At 40.8% G+C, this 22,082-nt stretch overlaps 1 protein-coding gene across 1 annotated transcript in view; it reads left to right on the forward strand.

Annotated features, from left to right (window-relative positions):
• Window positions 1-22,082, forward strand: part of Epg5 (ectopic P-granules autophagy protein 5 homolog) — a 134,241-nt gene extending 112,159 nt beyond the window's left edge. Inside the window, exons 32-44 of the mRNA XM_008825915.3 lie at window positions 2,512-2,660; window positions 3,633-3,834; window positions 4,365-4,437; window positions 6,515-6,621; window positions 8,510-8,685; window positions 10,672-10,857; window positions 11,359-11,568; window positions 12,274-12,418; window positions 15,064-15,306; window positions 16,275-16,491; window positions 17,263-17,478; window positions 19,375-19,489; window positions 21,889-22,082. Of these exons, the coding sequence (XP_008824137.1) occupies window positions 2,512-2,660; window positions 3,633-3,834; window positions 4,365-4,437; window positions 6,515-6,621; window positions 8,510-8,685; window positions 10,672-10,857; window positions 11,359-11,568; window positions 12,274-12,418; window positions 15,064-15,306; window positions 16,275-16,491; window positions 17,263-17,478; window positions 19,375-19,489; window positions 21,889-22,071 (2,222 nt within the window). The 3' untranslated portion in view covers window positions 22,072-22,082. The remainder of the gene's footprint in view (window positions 1-2,511; window positions 2,661-3,632; window positions 3,835-4,364; window positions 4,438-6,514; window positions 6,622-8,509; window positions 8,686-10,671; window positions 10,858-11,358; window positions 11,569-12,273; window positions 12,419-15,063; window positions 15,307-16,274; window positions 16,492-17,262; window positions 17,479-19,374; window positions 19,490-21,888) is intronic.

Here is a 22,082-nt window from a genome sequence, read left to right on the forward strand (position 1 = left end):
TTCAGTTCCATCCATTTTTATAAGAATATCACAGTTTCATTCTTCTTTACAGCTCAATACAATTCTATCGTGTATATGTGCCACATTTTCTTTATTTTTTGACATCTTGGCTAGATCCATATCTTGGCTATTGGGGATAGTACAGCAGTAAACGTGGATGCGCAAATATCTCCATGGCGTGCTGACTTGGACTACTTTGGGTGTGTATCCAGGAGTGGTATAGCTCAGAGGAGTGTTAAGTTTCATATTCAGGTTTTTCAGAAACTCCTTCCACAGTAGCTGTACCACTATATTTCTACCTGTAGCAGATCATAAGGGTTCCTCTTTCCTATCAAAGGATCACATTTAATATGTCCCTCAGTTTCTCTGTAGTTTCATAAGGTGGGTACAATACCCCCTCCCCCAAATTTTGGGTTTTTGTCCTTAGTGAATGCCATATTTAGACTCCTCAAGAGAAGAGCAAAATTAACCTTTTCATATTCCCACCATTTTTGTCCACCACTTTCTGCAAGTTTTCATAAGAGTGTTGGATTGGAGGCCAGAAAAAGAATAGCGTCTATGCTTTAACTTATTTATTATTTATTATTTTTATTTTTGTTTATCAGTATGAATATGTATTGCCTACATGTGTGTAAGTGCACCCATGTTGTACAATGCCTGCAGAGATCAGAAGAGGGCATTGAAGTCCCCTGGAATTGGAGTTAAAGATGGTTGTTAGCTACCATGTGGGTGCTGGGAATTGAACCTGGGTTCTCTGCAAGAGCAACCAGTGCCCGTACCCATTGAGTCATCTCTCCAGCCCCAAGTCTATTGCTTTTTTAACTTTTGGAATTTTACTAGGCCATAATTTTATTGGACTTTGATGACTAAAATAGTATTTACTGTTTTTCACATAAATTTCATGGTGTTTGTTAATGTAATGGAACATACACTTTTGCTTTATACCAAATCTTTGTGTACCTTAATAGAAATTGTGTAATGGATTACTTGAAGGGTTTTGAAATGTGTAGCCTCTCATTTTCAGAGTATTCCAAGCTTTCATTGTTTCCTACATAGACAAACTGCAGGTGTTTATAGAATGGAATAGGAATAGAGAAATGTAGTTGTACAAAATTTAATGAATGAATATATGGATGATCCTGGTTGCATAGGCCTGTAATCCCAGCACTTAGAAGGCCTCTAGAGGCAGGAGGATGCCGAGTTCAAGGCTAGCTTAGAAAAGAGAGTAAAACCTTGTATCAGGAAGAAAAGAAAAAAAAACTGGACTGGGGAGATGGTTCAGCAGGTAAAGGTACTTGGCTGGCAAGCCTGACAGCTTGAGTTCCATACCCACAGTCTATATGATGGAAGGAGAGAACTCACTCCACGTTGTCCTCTGACTTCACATGTACACATATGAAGCTTGCATGCATACACACACACACACACACACACACACACACACACTAAATACCTTTAAAAAAAGAAAAATGGAAAGGAGGAAAAAAAGAGTTGGCCCAATGAATATGTGTATAACTAATTTTAATTTTACATTTTCAAAATTTACCTAAATATGTATTATGCGTTCTTCCTGGAGACCTTTTAAAGAGAATATAAGCTGTTTTTTTATAGGACGCCATTGACTTGTATTTAGCAGAGAATGTCTACATATGAAAAAAGTAGTTTAAAGGCTTAACTCCAGTTCCGTGACCCACAGCTTCCTGGTTTCCCTTCCCTCCCTATCTACCATGCTGTGTTCCCAGGATTCCATCCTTGGCTCATCTCCCTGTTTTCCCTGTATTGTTATCTTCTAGGCCTGCATGATTTCCACACCAGTAGCTTGATTCCTACCACTGCCCTAGGATCCAGACCACAGTAACCACTGGACACTTCACTGTCTTCTTTGCTTCAAACATCACATATTGTTACTGACTTCATAACCCTTCCTTTCAGATCTAAGCCTGTTAGGCTGTTGGATTCCTTCTTCCCCTCTGAGTAGAAAGCACTGATGTTTTATCCTGAAAGATGAGAGGTTTATAAAGAGCACAGTTGGGATTACAGTTATTTTTGTGTGTTACCCCTGGGTCTTGGTTTAGTTTTGTCGATTGTTAGGAGTGGAAGGAGACTTTCTCACAACAGGCTGGACTGGAGTTGCATTCTGCACCTTTTCCTGTCACTGTTGTTGCTCTCATACCGGATAGCTCTTACCCTCCAACCAAGAAATTGACACCTTTACCATAACTCAGTCACTGTAGGAGTGTAGGATTCCCCCCTCATTCCTGCTCCAGTGGCTTCAGCAGAGATCACCCCAGCTCTGAGTTACTAGGGAAGCCCAGTGCCTGCTGACTTCTTTCAGTGGATTCTCTTTACTTTGGTCTCCACACACCAAGGTTTGGTTTGGCTTTTCATTGTTATTATTGGTTTGGATTTTCATTATTATTGTTGTTGCGTTGTAAAATTCACATGTTCTTTGATTCAAGCTGAAAAGACGGTTTGGGAAAGACTCTGACTTGGTCTCTATGTCCCTCTCAGGTTCTGCAGAGCAGCTGCTGAGTCCCGAGTGCTGGAAAGCCACTCTGAGAGCCCTGGGCTGCTGTGCCACCAGCAGCCAGCAGGGAGCAGCTTCTATGGAGAGCACGGTGCTTCAGAGTGCCTCAGAGGTTCTCCTGTCTGACAAGCAGGTGTTTGGCTTTTGGTCTCTGGTAGCTTTGCACCTTTTTTTCTTTTTCCATTTCCATGGTGTATATTTTTAAACAATTGGAGCACATTTAAATGTATCTAAAAGCTTTATGTGTATTTTCTGTAAGAGCTCCATAGTTTTCTTTGACCTTTGCTGCCTCTATGTCCCCTTTGCCTAGACTGTTCTTTCTCATGCCCCTGAATCTAATTTATCCCCACCTGAGCTATCCATCTTTCCCTTTCTACCTCAGCACATCTCATTTGGTCCTGGGACCATGTGGGTTTCCAGGTCAGGTCCCAAAGAGCCCTCCCTAAGTTTTGCCAATTTTATCTATTATGGGTTCACATAAAAAATTATTTGAAGCCAGCTGTGGTGGCACACACCAGTAGTAATAGCATTCGGGAGGCAGAGGCTAGAGTACTATGAGTTTGAGGCAGCCTGGCCTACACAGTGAGTCCCTGTCTCATAAAAAAGAAACCAAGGGGCTAGAGAGATGGCTCAGCAATTGGGAACACTGGGTGTTCTTGCAGAAGACCCAGGTTTGAATCCCAGCACCCACATAGCAGCTAACAACTGTCAGTAACTCCAGTTGCATCCTCCGTGGGCATTGCATGACACAGGTGCACTTACATACATGCAGGCAATACATACATACACATAAAATAAAAATAATAAAAAGAGAAAAAGAAAACAAAATAGGAGAAAAAAGAATTGATTTGAACTGCTTTGGAGTTTAAAACTCAAAATTTTCCCCCCGTATGTTTTCTACCTTTTTGCAATTCTTAAAAAGTTAAAAATTTGCTAAATCCTCATCAATCTGTATAATATTTGCTAAAGGGCTTGGAGGCTTGACTTAGTATGCATAAGGTTCTAGATTTCATCTCCAGCAACAGAAAAAACAAAGTGGGGGGATAGGGAATACCATGCTCAATTAAACATTTAGTAAGCAGTTTTTGATTTGTCATCTCTTCAGGTAATGGAGACTATACAGTGGCTTTCTGACTTTTTTTATAAGCTTCGGTTATCCAAGTTGGACTTTAGAAGCTTTGGTTTATTCTCAAAATGGAGTCCTTACATGGCTGATGTGAAGACGTTTTTGGGATATCTTGTGAAAAGACTGATTGACTTAGAAATGGCCTCCTTAGCCCAAGACCCATCTGTCAGCAGCAAAGCAGGTAGTGTTTCGAGAACAGTGTGGGGCCTGCCCTTCCATTAGAAGAGATTTGAAATACATACACTAGGAGATTCTTATCAAATGTTAAGGAGAGGAATTAGAAAATATATGGTTTAGGAGTGACCCCATATGTGTGTTATACCTATGACACATTCCACAGTGAACATAGCTGCTTGCTGCAGCTCGCCTCTGCCCCTCCTTGGTGGGGATGTGGTACAAAGAGATAGGTTTCTCTTTCCATTTCCTCCTTCCTGTCATCTATCTAGCTAAGGACAGCATTCTGAACATGAAGCAGCTATCTTGGAATTTATGTAATAAAATTATCTATGACATTGTGTTGTAATAAAAATTCAACTTAAATTCATTATAGCAAATGAGAATGCAAACATACAGTTATACTAAGCATGCTGTTTCTGTATCAACATAGGCTTGTGTACAAGTAGTGAAGAGTAGATTTTCTATAAAATATTACTAATGATATTAGTAATGGGATAAGCTCATTTCTTAGTTCTAACAATTGTACTATTTCAGTGCTGAGATCTCTACATTCACTGGTCATTCAGCTGTTTAGACCATGGATCCTGGTTTTAGAGGACAGTGAAAGGTAAATAGTTTTTAAATACTCAGATTTCCTTGAAATTTATTTAAAGTTCTAATATTTGGTATAGGTCATGCTGATTTCACATGTCTGGCTTTATCACATGTGAAATAAAATGTCTTCAAAAGCTTGAATTTGATCCCCAGACTCATATGAATATCTTACTCAAGTCTTTCAGCTGGTTGGTTACAACCAAAGCTGGACCAGGGCTTAGGTCTTTGTCTCAAGGTTCTTTGCATTAACCCATGCTTCTTGAGCCCTTAGAGACAATCTGAAAGGCTCTAGGTCTTTATTTTGCTAGAGAGCTATCCTTGAATAATGTGTAAGCTTCAAGATTTTGTAGTTATTGTATATAGACTGGCCACAGTGCAAGCTTGGAAATTTGTTGATTTCTAAGAATTAATGGAACTTATTTTGATAGTGAACTGTCTAGCTAAGACTCAGAAGTTCATATGAAGAAGTTCTTTGGGGTGAGGGGCTAGAGAAATGGCTGAGCAGTTGAAAGTGCTTGCTGCTATTACAGAAGATTGGAGTTCAATTCCCAGCATCCATATTGGGTGGCCTACAATTACCTACTCAAACTCCAGGGGATCTAACACCCTATTCTGGCCTCAATAGGCACCCCACACACACATTGAACATTCAGACATGCACACATACATATAAATAAAAAAATTTTTTTTGGTCTTTTTGAGACAGGGTCTCCCTGTAGCCCCAGCTGTCCTGGAACTCACTAGAAGTTCTTTGGTTATTTCCTGTGTTTATTTTTTATTTATTTATTTTTATTTTATGAATGTTATGCCTGCATGTATGTAAGTACACCTGTGTCATACAATGCCCATGGAGGACAAAGGGGGCGTTGGATCCCCTGGAATTGGAGTTACGGACAGTTGTTATCCACCATGTGGGTGCTGGGATTTGAACCTGGGTCTTCTGCAAGAACAGCCAGTGCTCTTAACCACTGAGCCATCTCTAGCCCCTTCCTGTGTTAATTTTGAGGCTTTTGTTATATAAATATATATATGGTTTTTTTGAGACAAGGTCTTCCTGTAGCTCCAGCTGGCCTGGAACTCTCTATGTAGACCAGGCTGGCCTTGAACTCACAAAGATCCACCTGCCTCTGCCTCCCAAGTGCTGGGATTAAAGGCATGCACCACCACGCCTGGCCTCTTAATTTTTTTTAATGTTTTGGGTAGAGAAATTTTTTGTTGATCTGGTAAGATGGTTCAGTGGGTAAAAGTGCTTGCCTCTAATCCTGAAGACTCAAGTTCAATCCCTGGAACCCAAATGTTAGGGGAGAACTGACTAAATTGTGTTATGACCTCTACATGCATACCCACATGCATGCACGCGTGTGCGTGCACGTGTGCGCGCGCGCGCACACAGACACACACACACACACACTCAAGTAAAATAAACGTGGGTCTGGGAAGATGATTGAGTGGTTAAGTGTACTTGCTATTCTTCTGGAAAGAGGACTAGAGTTTGGCTCCCAACACCCATGTAGGGTGGCTTGCAACTGCCTGTGACTCCAGCTTCAAGGGATCCAACAGTCTCTGTCCTCTCTGGGCACCTGCATGCACATGCACACACAAAGACACATAAAAATAAAATAAATCCTAAAACCACATGTAATTAATTTTTTTGTTGAAACCACCTTAAGGTATAAGGCATTGAATATAAAGAGATGTCAATTTAAGGGTTATTTTTCTTTTCTTGATAGTGTCCTTTGAACTATATCCCTCTCCCACACACATAGTGGGGATTGAACATAGTTGTGAATGCTAGACAATTGCTGTACCATTAAGCTAATATTCTCAGCCATTTAAGGGCTATTTAGATTAACATACTTCAGAATCTTAATTGTACTGGAATAAGGGTAAGACGAGAAGTGAACTTTTATGGTTTATGTTATGTGCTACCATTTCCCTCCAGGAATTTACAGCCTTTGAACTGGCATAAATGTGTTATACTACTTAGCACAGGATTTTCTCAGACTTAGTTCCTGGAAATGAAAATGCATAGTTACTCAACTCAACTTTGTGCATCTTCATTTCTAAGCACGTATTTCTTTTCTTTAAAGTAGCCAACAGCGACATTACCCCTGGCTAGAGAGTGATGCTGTGGTGGCCTCCAGCATTGTGCAGCTGTTCACTGACTGTGTTGACTTACTGCATGAGAATTTTAAAGGTAGGAAGACATCATGTCTGGCTAGCGTTCATTTTACCTTCCTTAGTCATTCAGTCATGCTTTTATCTGTGTGTTCCTCTTTTAATATTAATTGGTAGGCAAAGAAACTGTGACCGAAGAAAGGCCCCTGATAAATTTGAAGCTTTTTTTAAAAGATTTTTTTAATACATTTTTTTATTTATTATTTTTATTTTATGTGTATGAGTGCATTGCCTGCATGTATGTGAGTGCACCCGTGCTGTGCAATGCTGCAGAGGTCAGAAGAGGGCATCGGACTCCCCTGGAACTGGAGTCAAAGACGGTTCGTAGCCGCCATGTGGGTGCTGGGAACCGAACCTGGGTCCTTTGCAAGAGCAGTCTGTGCTCTTAACTGCTGAGCCATCTCCCCAGCCCCTGAGTCTTCTTTAAAAAAAATTTATTCATTTTATTTTATGCATATGAATGTGTTTACCCTCTTGTATGTAAGTGCATGCCTGGTGCCTTTGGAGTTCAGAAGCAGGTGTCAGATCCTCTAGAACTGAAGTTATAGACTGTTTTTTAGCCACCATGTGGGACCTGAACCCAGGTCCTCACAAGAGTAGCCAGTGCTCTTAACCACTGAGTCATCTCTCCAGCCCTCCTTTTTTGTCATGTAGTCTCCCTGAGTTGTTTAGATATGGAAAATTTGCAACCCCTTTATTAATATTGCCTAGCCCTGTTTTTTTTTTTCTTTTCTTTTTGAGAAACTTCTGTACAGTTTTCCACAATGGCCATACTAATTTACAACCAGCCCCCAGTAATACATAAGAGTTATTTTTTCTATGTATTCATTGTCTCTAACACTTCCATCTTTGTACTTTTTGTGTATGTGTGTTTGGGGGAGGGGGTGCAAGTGTGCTCAGAGGTCAGTGTCAGCTGTGTACATCTCTCTCTTTTTTTTTAAACAAAGTCTCTTACCGATGCTCACCATTTTGGCTAGACTGGCTGGCCAGCAAGCTCCAAGCTCCAGAGACCTGCTTTCCTCCACCTCCAGTCCAGGGCTACAGGTGCATATTGCCATGCCTGATTCTGGTTCTGGGTTCTGGGAATCTGAACTCAGGTTTTCATAGCAAGCACTTTACCCACTGAGTCATCCTCTCAGTCCCCAACCCATCATCTTTTTAATAAAAGGAATTCTAACAGATATGGTTTAAAATTTTTAAAAAACATTTATTTTACTGTGTGTGAGAGTGAATGTGCATACATATGTGCATACAAGCGTGCCACAGGACATGTGTGGGGATCAGAGGACAACATGTGAAACTTGGTTCTCTTCCATCATATGGGTCCAGGGGTCAAATTACTGTTGTCAGGCTTGGCAGCAAGCACCTTTGCCCACTGAGCCATCTCACCATCCTTCATCATGGTTTTAATTTTAATTTGCATATCTGTAATGCTTAGTGCTGCTTAGCATTTTTTCATGTACCTTTTTAAAGAATTGAGAAATGTATGTAACATTTTTTTTTGAGGAGTGTTGAATTCCTCAAAAGTGCTCAATGAAAGAGGCACTAAATGAGTAAGATTGAGTATGGGGGTGGGGTGGGGGGGTGATGGTGGTGATGGTGAAAAGGCCGAGAAGAAGTTTTGAAGGAAAAAAGCTGAGTACCTTACTGTCTCCTGTTATACAAGTAAGTGAAATGCTGGCTTTTATTATTAATCTGCTAGGGTCCCCTCCCATGAAACTGAAAATCTTGGCATTGAGTAAATATTGAGAATCTTTGATTTTAGACTTTCAATTCAAATTTGTGTTAACTTTTCTATTTTTCTTTCTTTCTCTCTCTTTCTTTCTTTCCTTTTTTCTTTCTTCTTCTCCTCCTCCTTTTAAAACGAAACTAAATGTCTTGAGCTGTATTTTCTTTTGAAATTCTAGACAAGCTGTTGCCAGGTGATGAAGGAGCCCTGCGGTTACACCTGATGCATTATTGTGAAGCATGCACAGCACCCAAGATGCCAGAGTTCATCCTGTTCGCTTTTCATAGTGCATACCAGAAACTCCAGTGGAAGGACCTGCATCCTGATCAGACACTCATGGAGGCCTTCTTCAAGGTTCACTTTTTGCTGGTGCCCCTCCTCACACCTTCATGCCACAGCCTAGAGCGAACTACCTTTAGGAAGTGAGGGGCCTACTCCCTGTGATTGTTCTGCACAGGTTGTGTATGCACACATTCCCTGTTGCCTCCCTGATACAAAGCAGCAGCCCATGGAGATCACGTGTTGTGTTTGTTGATGGATGATTTGAAAACAGCTCTTAGGCCAGTTTTAAAGCTCAGAGACTTTGTCTTTAATGTTGGTTATCTCCTAGTTTTAGAAATAAAGTTCTGTCTTTAGAAATAAATACTGGGTCTTGCTCAGTCTTAGTGTTTATTTTTCTAGGATAGTGTCATTAAAACTACTTGTTGTGAAATATCCAGTGAAAGCAAAATGTGAATTAGTATTCAAGCTTAAAATTTTTTTATTTATGCAAATTAGATGGGAGATATATAACAACTGATGGGACGTCATAACCGTCTTAGAAAGTGCCAAGAAATGAGTGTGTGAGTCTTTACAGTGAAAGTAGCAGTTATAGGTGCCTCAGTGGGAGTTAAATCGAGGAGGAGCTGTTGTTCTTTTTTCTATTTTAGAAATCCCTTAGTAATCTTGGCATGGCTTTTTACAATAGTTTCAGTTCATTTGTTCATTAGTCATTTCATTTGTGTTTTCTTTTAATGTCACATTTATTGTTGACTCACTTTAAGTGCTTTAATTGATACAGATCTGTAATTATTTATGATCAGTAAAACAGTTGTTTATGATAAGGAGAATGTTCTGGAGTCTTTTGGTGTTTTTGTGAAGCCCCACCCATGCTGCTTTTGGCAGCCACTCCTCTGTAGTTGAGGTCCAAGGAAGTTGATCCTATTTAGTAGTGGATTGTTAATCAGCATTATGAACCTGTGGGAGAAAGTTGGCTTAAACACCTGTAATGCAGCATTTTAACTAAGTGAGAGGGCTGCCTTAAGACTAATTAAATAGTGGAACAATCTGACAAGGGATGATGTAGACTCTGTCTTTAAGGGTTTTTTTTTTTTTTTTAGGGATAGATAGTCCTGACCTGCCCAGAAGCTAGGAATCTTTTTAAAACTTTCTGTGTCTCATTAGCATAGTAAAATATGCCTCTTTTGCAAGGCTGATTGGTAAGGCTTGAGAACAGATTATAAAATAATATGAAGAATTGTTTTTTAAGAGGGAGAAGAATTAGTAGAAGTGAATCACCACTAGACTCCATTCATCATGATTTTATGAGTAGAGCTTTTAATACTCATCTTGAAAAGAAAAATTTATGACAGCCCAATTTTATTTCAAGCAAATTAGAAATGTTGAAATAGGCTCATAAAATGTAACTTCCAGATTGGTTATATAATTTATAGTATACCCCCAAGAAAAACCTCCGACTAGAATTTGAACATAAAGACCAGTAATATGGAGACATTTACAGTACAACATTACATTTAAAGGTTGTATTGCTATTATATACCCTAGTGTAGTAATTCTCCAAGGACATCAATGTGTGCATCACCTGGGAACTTGAACATTCTTGCTCCCAACTCACCCTTGGGAAATCAACTCTTGGGTGGCAGCACCGGTTCTGATGTGCATCAAAGTTTGGAAACTGTTGTCTAGTAGAGCTCAACTTTCCTCCTATTCCTGCTCACCTGAGCTTTTCACACTCTTCTGCAGCTCCAATAGCTCCATGGCAAGGAATCTCCTCCTGGCTGGGGTTAGGGAAGGCCATTCTTTTGTTTAAAATTATTTAATAGACAATGAAATCCAAATAAATAGGCAAGCTAAAAAATGGACCTATATACTAGGCCTGAAAGGAAGTTATGACACTGTTAAATCTCTGTTTTTGTAAGGTAGGATTATGGATGGACATTTATATCAGAGGGAAAAGTACTCTTTTTTAAAATGTAACTTATGAAACACTGACTTATTTTCATACTAAAGACAAAACAAACTGCTAAAGCAAGACACTGATTTTCATTTGTTTTCTTTCAGGTGGAACGAGGAAGCCCCAAGAGTTGTTTCTTGTTTTTAGGGTCTGTACTCTGTGAAGTCAACTGGGTTAGTGTGCTGTCGGATACCTGGAACCCTAGTCCCCTCCCTGAAACCCAGAACATGATTGTCTGCCTCCTTTTCATGATGATTTTACTGGGAAAGGAAGTTCAACTAGTAGACCAAATGGTAAGTTTGGGGAGCCCTTGATCAGCCTTCTTAGCTTCTCACTAGCTGATGTTTTCAGATTTTTCCCCCAGGCCTGTCAGTATGAGTAGATGCTGGGCACATGAGAGGGGCCTTTAGCCACAAGCCTGCTTTCCTGGATAGCCCACAGTCTAGTTCTAAATAATCAAGAGAACCCCACAGAAATAGAATATATTAATCAATTTTACTTATGTCTTATTAATTCTTAGCTCTGACTGTTCTGTGCTTCTTGATGGCATTGTTGCTGTGTGACACCAGAGCAGAGTTCCTTTAAAAATTGGTCTCAGAAATCTTTTAAATCTTAATATACTTTGCCACCACTTTGGTTATTGCTTTCTCTTGATGCTACCTTGAGTAGGTACTTACATGGCATCTTAACTGTTCAATGCTTATCATAACTATATTCATGCTTTTCCTATAAACTAGTTAGAGACACATTATTTCTGGGGAAGTAACTTAAAACAGCCTGTGTTCCATTTTTAGGATTCCCCTTTATTTAGTCTCCTTGGTCAGACAAGCTCACTCTCGTGGCATCTTGTGGACATTGTGTCGTACCAGAGCGTTCTGGGTTATTTTAGCAGTCATTACCCTCCATCCATTATCCTGGGAAAAGAATCTTCTGCTGAATTGATTGTGAAGCTCCTGAAAGTGTCTGCAGGACTTTCTATTCCTACTGATGGCCGGAAACATCTTGTAAGTTGTGAGAGTAGTTTGAAAGTTGGGGGTGGGGCGCTCTTCAGGACTCCAAGTAGCATATATGCTTCTGAGGCTTGCCTTGAATCTCCCGACTTCCTCAGCAGAGAAAGCTGTGCATCATTGTGCACTCATCTTGGCCTCTTGGAGCCTTTGGTTTGACTTTCCTCATTTGGTAAGCCTTCATTTACTCAGTGTCACCTGTTAACTATAGGTCAGAAGGGTTGAGGCTAGCAGTGGGATGGTCTTGAAATCTGAATGCTACAGGCAGCAGAGTAGCAGGCAGGCTGATGAGAATGAGCTGGAGGTCTGATGAACTGAAGATTCACCTCACTGCCATTCTGACCTTTGGCAGGCCCTTAGCGCTCTCTCTGATGAATCGATAATTCCTTACCTCGAAGTATTGTGAGGTTGAGTTAGACAATGAACATGAAACTTTTTGGAAAAGTTCTGGGAAAGTACTCACTATCCAGTTAATGTTGTTATTAGTGCAGTTTTGTGGAACCTGGGCATTATAGTCTCTGTGTTAGCAAAGGTTTGCATATTCCTAGACATATGCCCTGAGCCACTTGGATGGGGTCTTCCTGTGGCTTCTGGTCTCTCTTCTTCACCTTGTCCTAAATTGTTCAGAGCTGTGCTCCCTGGGAATATTAAGCTAACATTCCTTGCTGAGATTCACTTGAATGATTTTTGTTTGTTTGTCAGGATATAGTTCCAAAATGCCAAGCTTTCACTCATCAGATGGTTCAGTTTCTCAGCACTCTGGAACAAAATGGAAAAATCACCTTCACAGTCCTAGAACAGGAAATGTCTAAGCTCTTAGATGATATCATTGTCTTTAACCCACCTGGTAAGTGACCAGTGAAAAGCACATATTCATGCAGCTCGTGAATTCCTTCTGTATTAGGCACTGTGAGCTGAGGCAGATGGACAAGATCATGTCCTTCTTGATCCACAGTCAGTGGTCTGGACAGCATGAAACAGCCCTGGGGGCAGGCAGCAGTGTTAAAATTTGGGGAGAGAAAACTTGGGGAGAGAAAACCAAGAATGCTGACTAGAACTTGGTATCAGCAGAGTGGCAAAAGGATAAGGAAACCTGAGGCCATAAACAAAGTAAAAGAAAAAACCTATAAAGGTAGATGGAGTACTGAGGTTGGTTTCCACCTAAACCTTCTTAGGTCTAGAGGGAGCTGATAAGGCCCAGGCCTGCCTGAGATGGGAGCCTAAAGGAGATCCTGTGTAAGCCACAGGTGAACTCGGGATAAACGTGCTCTTATGTGAGAAGAGCAGAGCCAGCAGGCTGTTTTGGCTTGGTGTTTTGCTGATGTCTATGGAAGGGAAAGCAATCTGTTTTGAAAATTGGTAAGTAAAGCTGATCCTTAAGCTGTTGAAGTAAGAACTCATACTATCTAGAGAGTGCAAAGTAAGCAAACAACAAAGGGACTGGAGAGACGGCTCAGCGGTTAAGAACACTGTTCTTGCAGAAGACCCGGGTTTGAATTCCAGCACCCACATGGCAGCTAACAACTGTCACCAACTCCAGTTCCAGGGGCTCCAACAGCCTCTTTTGTCCTCCACAGGCATTGCATGACATGGGCGCACTTACCTACATGCAGGCGATACATGCATACACATAAAAATAATAAATAAAATGTTTTAATTAAAAAGAAAAAAGACCACAACAAAAAGGAATTAAAAACCAGTAATCAGGGCTACAGAGATGGTTTAGTAGTTAGGAGTACTGGTGGGTTCAGTTCCCATCACCCACATGGAAGCTAACAACTGTCTGTCTGTAGTTCCAGGGGATCCGATGCCCTCTTCTGGCCTCCATGGTCACTGCACACTTGCGGTGCACTTACATGCAGGCAAATAGTCATATAAATAAAAATACATGTAAAAAATAAAAAATTTTAAAATCAATAATCACTGTTAGAGAAATGGCTAGAATTGGTTTTGTGTGACTATGATAGTTGAGTAATAGTAGCACCCTGGGGAAGCGTGTTGTGGAAAGAATTGGAAGAGTAATAGAATCAGATCTGGTCTGGGGGAAAACATCTGTTGGCCTTGTTGATGAGCAGTAGGGGATGAGGCAGGCTTACATCTGCTACAAGGTTCATCCTAAATTAAAATTGCTATTACTGCTGGGCGTTGTGGTGCATGCCTTTAATCCCAGCATTCTAGATGAAGAGGCAGGCAGATCTCTGTGAATTCAAGGCCAGTCTGATCTACATAGTGAGTTCCAAGCCAGCTGGGGCTACAGGGAGACCCTGTCTCAAAAAGACAAAAATAAATAAATAAAATAAATGCTATTACTATTCATTTGAAATTGAGATGAGGCCTTTATTATCAAGAATCTATATATTCAGGAATACATGGAAAATACACATAGGCAGTTGATATCATGCTCAAGGTTTTTTCTTTTTAAGTTCTTACTTGACAGTAGTTTTTCAAGTAACATTAGGTCTGTTTCACATGATATAATCAGTGAAATTTTTCAGTAAGTATAGTCAGTAGGACTTCCTAAGTTCTTCTTACCCTTCCCATGGACATAAGCAGAGTCCTATGTGAGAAGAGGGAAAGCCTCTTATTCAAGATAGCTAAAAATAGTTAGCAAAAGTTGTTCCTGTTCACTCAGTAAATCCAATTTTCTGTTTTGGAAAGTGAAGTAGTCTACCTCAGTGACCTTCTCTGACTCACGACAGTTCTTGTAAAATGATTTTTTTCATTTTCTTCTTGTATTCTATTTTCTTTGCACCTCTACTTTTGTATTAAAAGACCCATTGATATTACCAGTCTATCTACTTATTTAAAAACTAGAATAAATTAAATAAATAAAACAGCTGCTGTTAGGAAGGGGTCTGTCTTACCATTGTGTTTTATATTTAATTTTTTGGGGGGGTGTCTTTTTGAAACAGGGTCTCCCTGTAGCCCCAGCTGGCCTGGAACTCACTATGTAGACCAGGCTGGCCTTGAACTCACAGACATCTGCCTGCCTCTGTCTCCCAAGTGCTGGGACCACAGGCGTGCACCACCAGGCCCAGCTTTATGTTTAATTTTAAGTAATCTTTATCTTGTATAAATTGCCCTAGAGGTGTTGGCAGTGATGGGGAGGGAGGTTATTGTTGCTAATTGGTTTACCAAATGACTGATGTCTAAGATCTATGTGGTTGATTTTCTATGAGCAAAAGTTGGAAGATAAAGACCCATATTCTGATAGATAAGACACATCAGCTCTGTATATGACTAGTTATTAAGGTTTTCTTTCAAACTAACCAAGGAACTTGAAGAAGTTCCTAATTTTCCTCTAAGTATATTTGTATGTCACATCCTAACATAAAAACCAAGTACCATTGGTACCTTTCTTCTGATCCCTTGCAATCAGACACTAGGATTGTGGAATCTATTAGAGAGCAGCTAAGATTGAAGCATTGTTGTTTTTAGGACATTCATGTCCCTGTGCCAGCATTCTGAGCGTATGTCTGTATTTCCCTTTAGAAATGGATAGGCAGACCCGCCACATGGCACTCAGTAGCCTCTTCATGGAAGTCCTGATGATGATGAACAATGCAACTATTCCAACAGCAGAGTTTCTTGGTGGCAGTATCCGGACCTGGATTGGCCAAAAAGTGCATGGACTGGTGGTTTTGCCCCTTTTAACAGCAGCCTGCCAAAGCCTGGCTTCAGTCCGCCACATGGCAGAGACAACAGAAGCCTGTATCGCTGCGTACTTCAAGGAAAGTAAGAGGACATCATTGTTTCTTCTCTTTGCATTGCTCTTTCCTAGGAAAGATGAAAGCCTGTCATCAGGGGCTAGCTCTCCAGACTCTGGGACCATACCATTCTAATTTCAAGAGAGAAAAGCTCTAATTCGATTTACATTGGTTTTAGAGTATCAAACCAACCTTGTTTATGATAGCAAAGTCATAGTTTTAAAAAATGCTATAAACCAGAATCTATATAATAATGACCTATGCTATTAATTTCTCCCCTATCATTTTTGATGAAAGGAGTTTTCAAAGAAACCTTTTCTCCTGTCTCCATCCTTTTTTCTTTCTTACTCCCCTCCAAACTCAGAGTCTGGAGACAGCCTGGTAGGATTAAGGACTGCCCAGAATGGCTCCTCTCAACTCTGATATTCAGATATGCATAGTACTATAGATACAGGAGAGAAAGGACAGAGTGAGGTTCTAGGAAGTGCCCATATCTAGCCATCTGCCCTGTTCAGTTACCAGCAGCCACGGCCACTGTGAAGGTACTGTTTACATCCCCATGCACCACTTTCACTCTCCCGAAGAGTTGAGAACCATTAAGATAATACTTCTGATTCAAATTTCTTTGTCATTAAAAATCAAAACAGGCTTCACTGAAATATGAACTGCATTTTAGCAAATGCTCATGAGAGATTGAATTAGAGATTGAGTTACTTTTCTTGGAATAGTGTAAGTGTTCATTAGATGACCCTATATATATTACTGGTGGTTGTGTGATGAAAAAGGTGGCTTATAGATACACAGCCACCTTTTTAACCCTCTCTAGTCTAGTGGCATGAAGGCTTTCCAGTCTAAACTTCAGGGTACTGCTCATGTTTCTGGCCTATAGGGCCAACTGTGAGAAATGTCTTATGTGGAGCTAAAGTGAAAGCATTTGTCAGGGTTGTTGTGAACTTGCTTATATCTTGATATCTCTTCTTGGTGTTCTTTTCTTAGGCTCCCTCAATCAAAATTTAGGATGGGGCCCCATTCTGGTGTCCCTTCAAGTTCCTGAGCTCACCATAGAAGAGTTTCTGCAGGAGTGTCTAGCCTTGGGCAGCTACTTGACTCTCTATGTCTACCTGCTTCAGTGCTTAAATAGTGAACAAACTCTAAGGAACGAAATGAAAGTTCTTCTCATCCTAAGCAAGTGGCTGGAGCAGGTATACCCAAGGTATGCTTCCTCTTGACAGCTTTACCAAACTTGGGTTTGCTTTACTTGGAATTTAGGGTTTAGGTAAGTGTATATTTAAGAGCACAATGTTCAGTGGTACATAAGAATCAAACAGGGCTTTCAAGTTTTCTGAGCAGGTTTTTAAATTTCCTTACACAAGTATTTTGAAGCACCAAACTTCAGTTTTCTTATAAGCAGGAGATTAAAAGAGCATGAAGCCCAGCATCTGGCATGTAGTCATATTCAGTAAATGGTAGCTAGCTGAAATGCCATTGCTTTTTAACATTAACATTTTGCTGACACATAGTAACCTAATTTTTATTTTCTTTAATTTTAATTATTTATATATTTATGCATTTATTTGTGTGTGTGTGTGTGTGTGTGTGTGTGTGCATGCGCGTACACCATGGTATGTGTGAGGAGGTCAGAACATCTTGTGGGAGTCCATTCTCTCCTTCCACCATGTGAGTCCTAAGGATTGAAATCAGGTTGTTAGACTAGGTGGCAAGAGCCTTTACCTACTGAGCCATTTGCTGGCTAGCCTAGGTTTTAAAAAAATGTCTATCTTGTTCATTTTAGGAGTGTGATACAAAAAAGACATGTTGGAAATTTTTTTAAAGCACATAATATTTTGAAATTAGAATAAAGAATAAGAATTTCCAATTAAAAAAAATGTCTAAATGTCTCCTTTCCTTAAAATTCAAATACGACTTTCAGTTAAATGGGAGTGGGGAAACTACTTATAATTCATTTGCTCCGGCTCTTCCCCAGCTCTACACAGGATGAGGCAAAGCTGTTTCTGTGGTGGCATCAAGTCCTGCAACTGTCCCTGACTCAGATGGAGCAGAATGACTCAGTCCTTACAGAGTCTGTCATCCGGATCCTGCTCATGCTCCAGAGCAGACAGAGCCTTGTGGCTGAGGAGAGGCTCAGCTCTGGGATTCTAGGGGCAATTGGGTTGGGCCGGAAGTCACCCTTGTCTAACAGGTGAGGAAGCAGCTATACCATTCTTCTCAGACAATTGTCCCTGTTATAGGTGTGACACTGGAATAGGGCTTTTAACTTAGGGTATAGGTTTTCCAGAAAGATGAAGAGAAACAAAAAACAGACCAATCATGTCTTTATATACTAAAAACACAACGTTTATTTTTTCTTGCTTTAAAACTTTATTTCAAAGGTCAAACAATAAATACCTCTTGTTGTATTTGACACTGCAACTTGACTGCACTCCTTTTTTTTTGGTTTTAAGCCAATAATGTTAGGTTAAAGTACCTCAGTCCTCTCCTTCATTTGTGGGGCACACAATCCCCATGCAATGCTATGAGTTCAGGGAAATTCAGAGCCTGTGAGGGACTCAGTGTAGTGAAATGTTAAGTCGTCATGATGGGTTAGGGCCAGTTGGTAAAAGAAGTAATGAGAATAAGTCCAGGTTTTGTGACTTAAAATCCCAAGGCATGAAAGAATTTGCCAGCAGCCTCCCATTCTATCTCAGGGTACTTGCTTATGTTATGGTTTCATTTCCTCCCTCCTTCCCACCCTCTCCCCTCCCCATCACCTCCCCCTTCCTCATGCTAAGCATCGTCTTCTACTGAGCTAGACCCTAGCCTAGATCATGGTTTTCTTTTCAAATCCTTGTCAGTGTTGGTCTTATATCATGCTGGCGTCTTCAGTCCTGTGTTATTATAAACTTGGGAACAGCATCTAAGACCAGATGACCTAATTTTTCTTTGTTTATGGTAGAATATGGCAGGACAGTAGTCTTAGTTTGACCTAAATTTGACTTACACATCTTTTGCTTGAATCAAGTGCTTTTCCTTTTTAGTTTTTAAGTATGAAAAATATATGACCATTTTAATATGTATAATTCAGTGACATTTAGACATTAGCAATATTATAGCCATCACTACCTCCAGAATATTTTTCTTTTTTCTTAAAAAAATTCATTACTTTTATTTTATGCATATGAATGCATTGCCTGCATGTACCTAAGTGCTGTGAAGTGCCTGCTGGAGGCCAAAAGAGGGTGTCTGATTCCCCTGGAACTGGAGTTACAGACAGTTGTTAGCTGCCATGTGGGTGTTGGGAATTGAACCTGGGTCCTCTGTAAGAGCAGTTAGTGCTCTTATCCACTGAGCCATCTCTCCAGCCCCATATTTTCATCACCCCCACAGGAAGCCCTATATGCACCAGTCACCTCCATATTCTTCTCCCCCTAGTCTCTGGCAACTGTTAATGACTGTTTAAATCCTTCTTAGGGCATTTATAAAAATGGAATTATATAATATGTGGCTCCTGCTGTCTCCTCTCTTTTAGCGTATATGTTTCTAAAGTTCATCTCTGCTATAGCATGTGTCAGCAGTTCCTTTATCTTTATTTATATTTTTGTGATGCTGAGGATGAAACTCATGCATGCTAGGCAAGTACTCTGTCACTGAGCTCCATCCCTTCATTCCTTTATATGGCTGAGTGATGCACTCAGGAGTGGATCTACCACATTTCATCAGCTCGTGGGCATTTGGATTGCTTTAGCCTTTGTTGCTGTTACAGAAAATGCTGCTGTGGACATTCATGCACAAATCTTTGTGTTTTCAGTAGGAATGGGATTGCTGGGTCATGTAGAATTATTTTCTATAGTGCCTACACTAGTTACAGTCCCATCACCAGCTATCCACATCTTTACCTATACTTCTTTCTCAAATCTGAATAGGTACATATTTTTTTACTAACCATGGAAAGATTAAAGTTGGATTTTCCTGAAGAGGCTAACTACAGAGAAGGTCTAGAAATTGATTTATATTGTTTTCTTTTAAAATAGGAAATAGGGTGTTTATTTTAAAATGTTCATGTTAATAGTCACTCACTTCTGACCTACTGACACCCAAGGTTCCGAGTGGTTGCTCGAGGGATGGCTGCCTTCCTGTCAGTTCAGGTGCCTACAGAAGACCAGATTCGTCTGAAGCCTAGCTCTGAAATATATCTGACTCCCAAAGCTCAGCAGGTCAGTAAAAGGCTTAAGGATTGGAAGTGTGTTCTAGTGTACCTTCCTCAGAGGAGAGGTGGCGGCTCTAGCCTGTACACCTCATGACATGATGCTCTGCAGCAGCACAGGGTTCCCTATACCTGATGGAAAATGGTTACATGTGCCCATCTCAGATTTTTGAACCAGTTTTTATTGATACTCACCTAGAGCAATGAAGAGATAAGGGTAGTCTAGGATTGAATTTGGTCTTGGTGAGTGTGACCAGTGTGGTTCCTCATGCCAGGGCTGGCACTGTACAGATGATGGCTCAGTTGACATGGGTGACAATTGGCTGAGCTTTTCCTTGGAGCCAAAGCAGTGGTTTACTGTTCTATAAGGCTGAAGATTGACCACTGTGGGTAGGTGCTTGAATATCAGCAAAATAGTAGCCATTAGAAGTTACCATGTATACTAAAAACATGGACAACATGTGTCAGTGGTCCCATTCCTGTAACTTGGGTTTTCATCTATCAGACAGCTGGCCAGGTATGGAGCCACACACATGAAACAGTACTTGCCGTTCTTGAGTGCTTGCTACATATCAGGCACTGCTGTGAGTTACAGCTCTCTTAATATTAGTAAGTTAAAAGTTTTTACTCATTTCTTCCTCTAGCAGCAATTACAGTCCTGGTCTTGTGAATGAGTAAACAGAGAGAGGGAGGGAGGGGGGGAGGAGGGGAGAGAGATCAGGCTGTTCCCTCATTCCACTCTGTGGGATGTCTCTGTATATGGTAACTACTTAACTGCTTTTCCTTTGCAGCTAGTAGTGTCTGAGCCAGCCACATGCAGTGTGAGGTCTTAGTTATTAAGAGTGAGAATCAGTTAGTACAACTGGCAGATTCTTCACAGGGACCTCAGAATATGAGACTCCTGGTACTTGTCACTCACTGTTAAGAGTCCCTTAATGCCTTCTGTGAAGCTGTACAGATGGGCAGATGAGCCTTCTGTGGGCAGACTGGGAGATCAGTGAGATTCATTTTATGATATATTTGAGTCCTCAGTTCTCCTGGGGCCCTAGACCAGAGCATCAGGACCCTGCTTTAGTTGTGGCCACAGGTCACATGGGCCCTATTCCATTAGACTTAAAATGCTGGTTCCCTGCATGTCCCTTGCATACTTGCCCTTAGGATTTTCAAATTTCAAAAGGCCCTCTTGTTATAAAATGACTAATCCTAGACTAACTCAACAGATCATTTGAGGGTAAAATTTTAAAACAGAATAGGGAGAGAGATCGACACTAAGATTCTGGCAGTGCCTGACCCCATTGGTTCCTGTTCTTAGATTGAACCCTGTTCATTCATATAACTCCTAACTCAGCTCCCAGCTCCTAACTCGGCTCCTAACTCAGAATGCCATGTTTTTAAATTTTTCAACACTAAGTTCTGCTCATTGCCTGGTTTATAAGCTTCCACTTTATTTACCATACTAAAAAACAAATCCCCCTCTTTGTATTCTAAGCCAAGCAAATTCCATTTTTTAATAAATTTTCTTTAGTGTCAGGGGTTCTCAAACTTGGGAGAGGGAGTAGGGTGCTCCATGTATTGTGGGTGTGCCCCTAGGGAAGAGCTCATCTTCAGAACCTTGGAGGTGGGTGAGCTTGGACACTTGGAAAACAAAGCTTCCCTCCTTCCAAGATCAGTTTGGGATTGTTGTTTTCTCCATGTACCATCTCTTTTCCTCCCCTTCCCTTGCAATAAAGGAAGGAGAAATCAATGTTACAGAGCTGGAGAATGATGATTTTGTTTTTCCGTTGAAAAGGGCTGCATGGGAATTCTTTCTTCCCTCAGTTCCTTGCTGTTTTTTATGTAGAATTGGGAGGAACTTGTCCTGTGTTCTTTGTTGGCTGCTTTAGCCACCTTATTTTCTCACAGTGGCACTTAGCAGCTACTTTGTTTAGAATTTCACTCTTGCATTTTCCCATGTAGTTTTAACAAACCCACAGCCAGTCACAAAGCTTTCACCTTACTGTGATGTACTTGGTGCCTTTTGTTTCTGTTGGGCTTTGAGAGGAGAGGGGGTGGGGATCTTGTGGGGAGGACCCCACTAGTGGGACCAGGGAAAACAAGGACAAGGCGGGCAAGGGAAATGGCGGTGGTGGCTGAGAAGAGAGCAGTAACCCCACCCTGGCTGCTGCTGGCTCTTGATAAGGAAGGCTTGGGAAGTAACAGTATAATAGAGAGAAGGCTGCAAAAGCAGAGACGTTGTGTTGCAGCCTCCTCTTGGTTGTGCTACCTGAAGCCTGCCTCTGGGCTCCTGCCTTTGGTATTAGGGGGCTTTCCTCCCAGTGGGACACGTAATGATGGCAGATGTGCTGTACCTGTGCCAGGCAGGTGGTGTGCATTCATGGCATTAACCCTCTTGTATTTCATGTCTTTTAGGCACTGGCTGCTCTTGAATCCATGACACTGAGTAAGCAGTATATTGAATACCAGGATCAGATATTACAAGCTGCCCAGTTTATAAAGCATCCAGGCCATTGTCTTCAAGATGGGAAAGGCTGCTTGGCTCTTCTTGTTAACTATCTCTATCCAGAAGTGCATTATTTGGATAACATACGATAGTGATGCCAAAA

This window comes from Nannospalax galili, unplaced genomic scaffold (assembly GCF_000622305.1).
Source record: "Nannospalax galili isolate Female #2095 unplaced genomic scaffold, S.galili_v1.0 scaffold169, whole genome shotgun sequence".
Taxonomy (NCBI): domain Eukaryota; kingdom Metazoa; phylum Chordata; class Mammalia; order Rodentia; family Spalacidae; genus Nannospalax; species Nannospalax galili.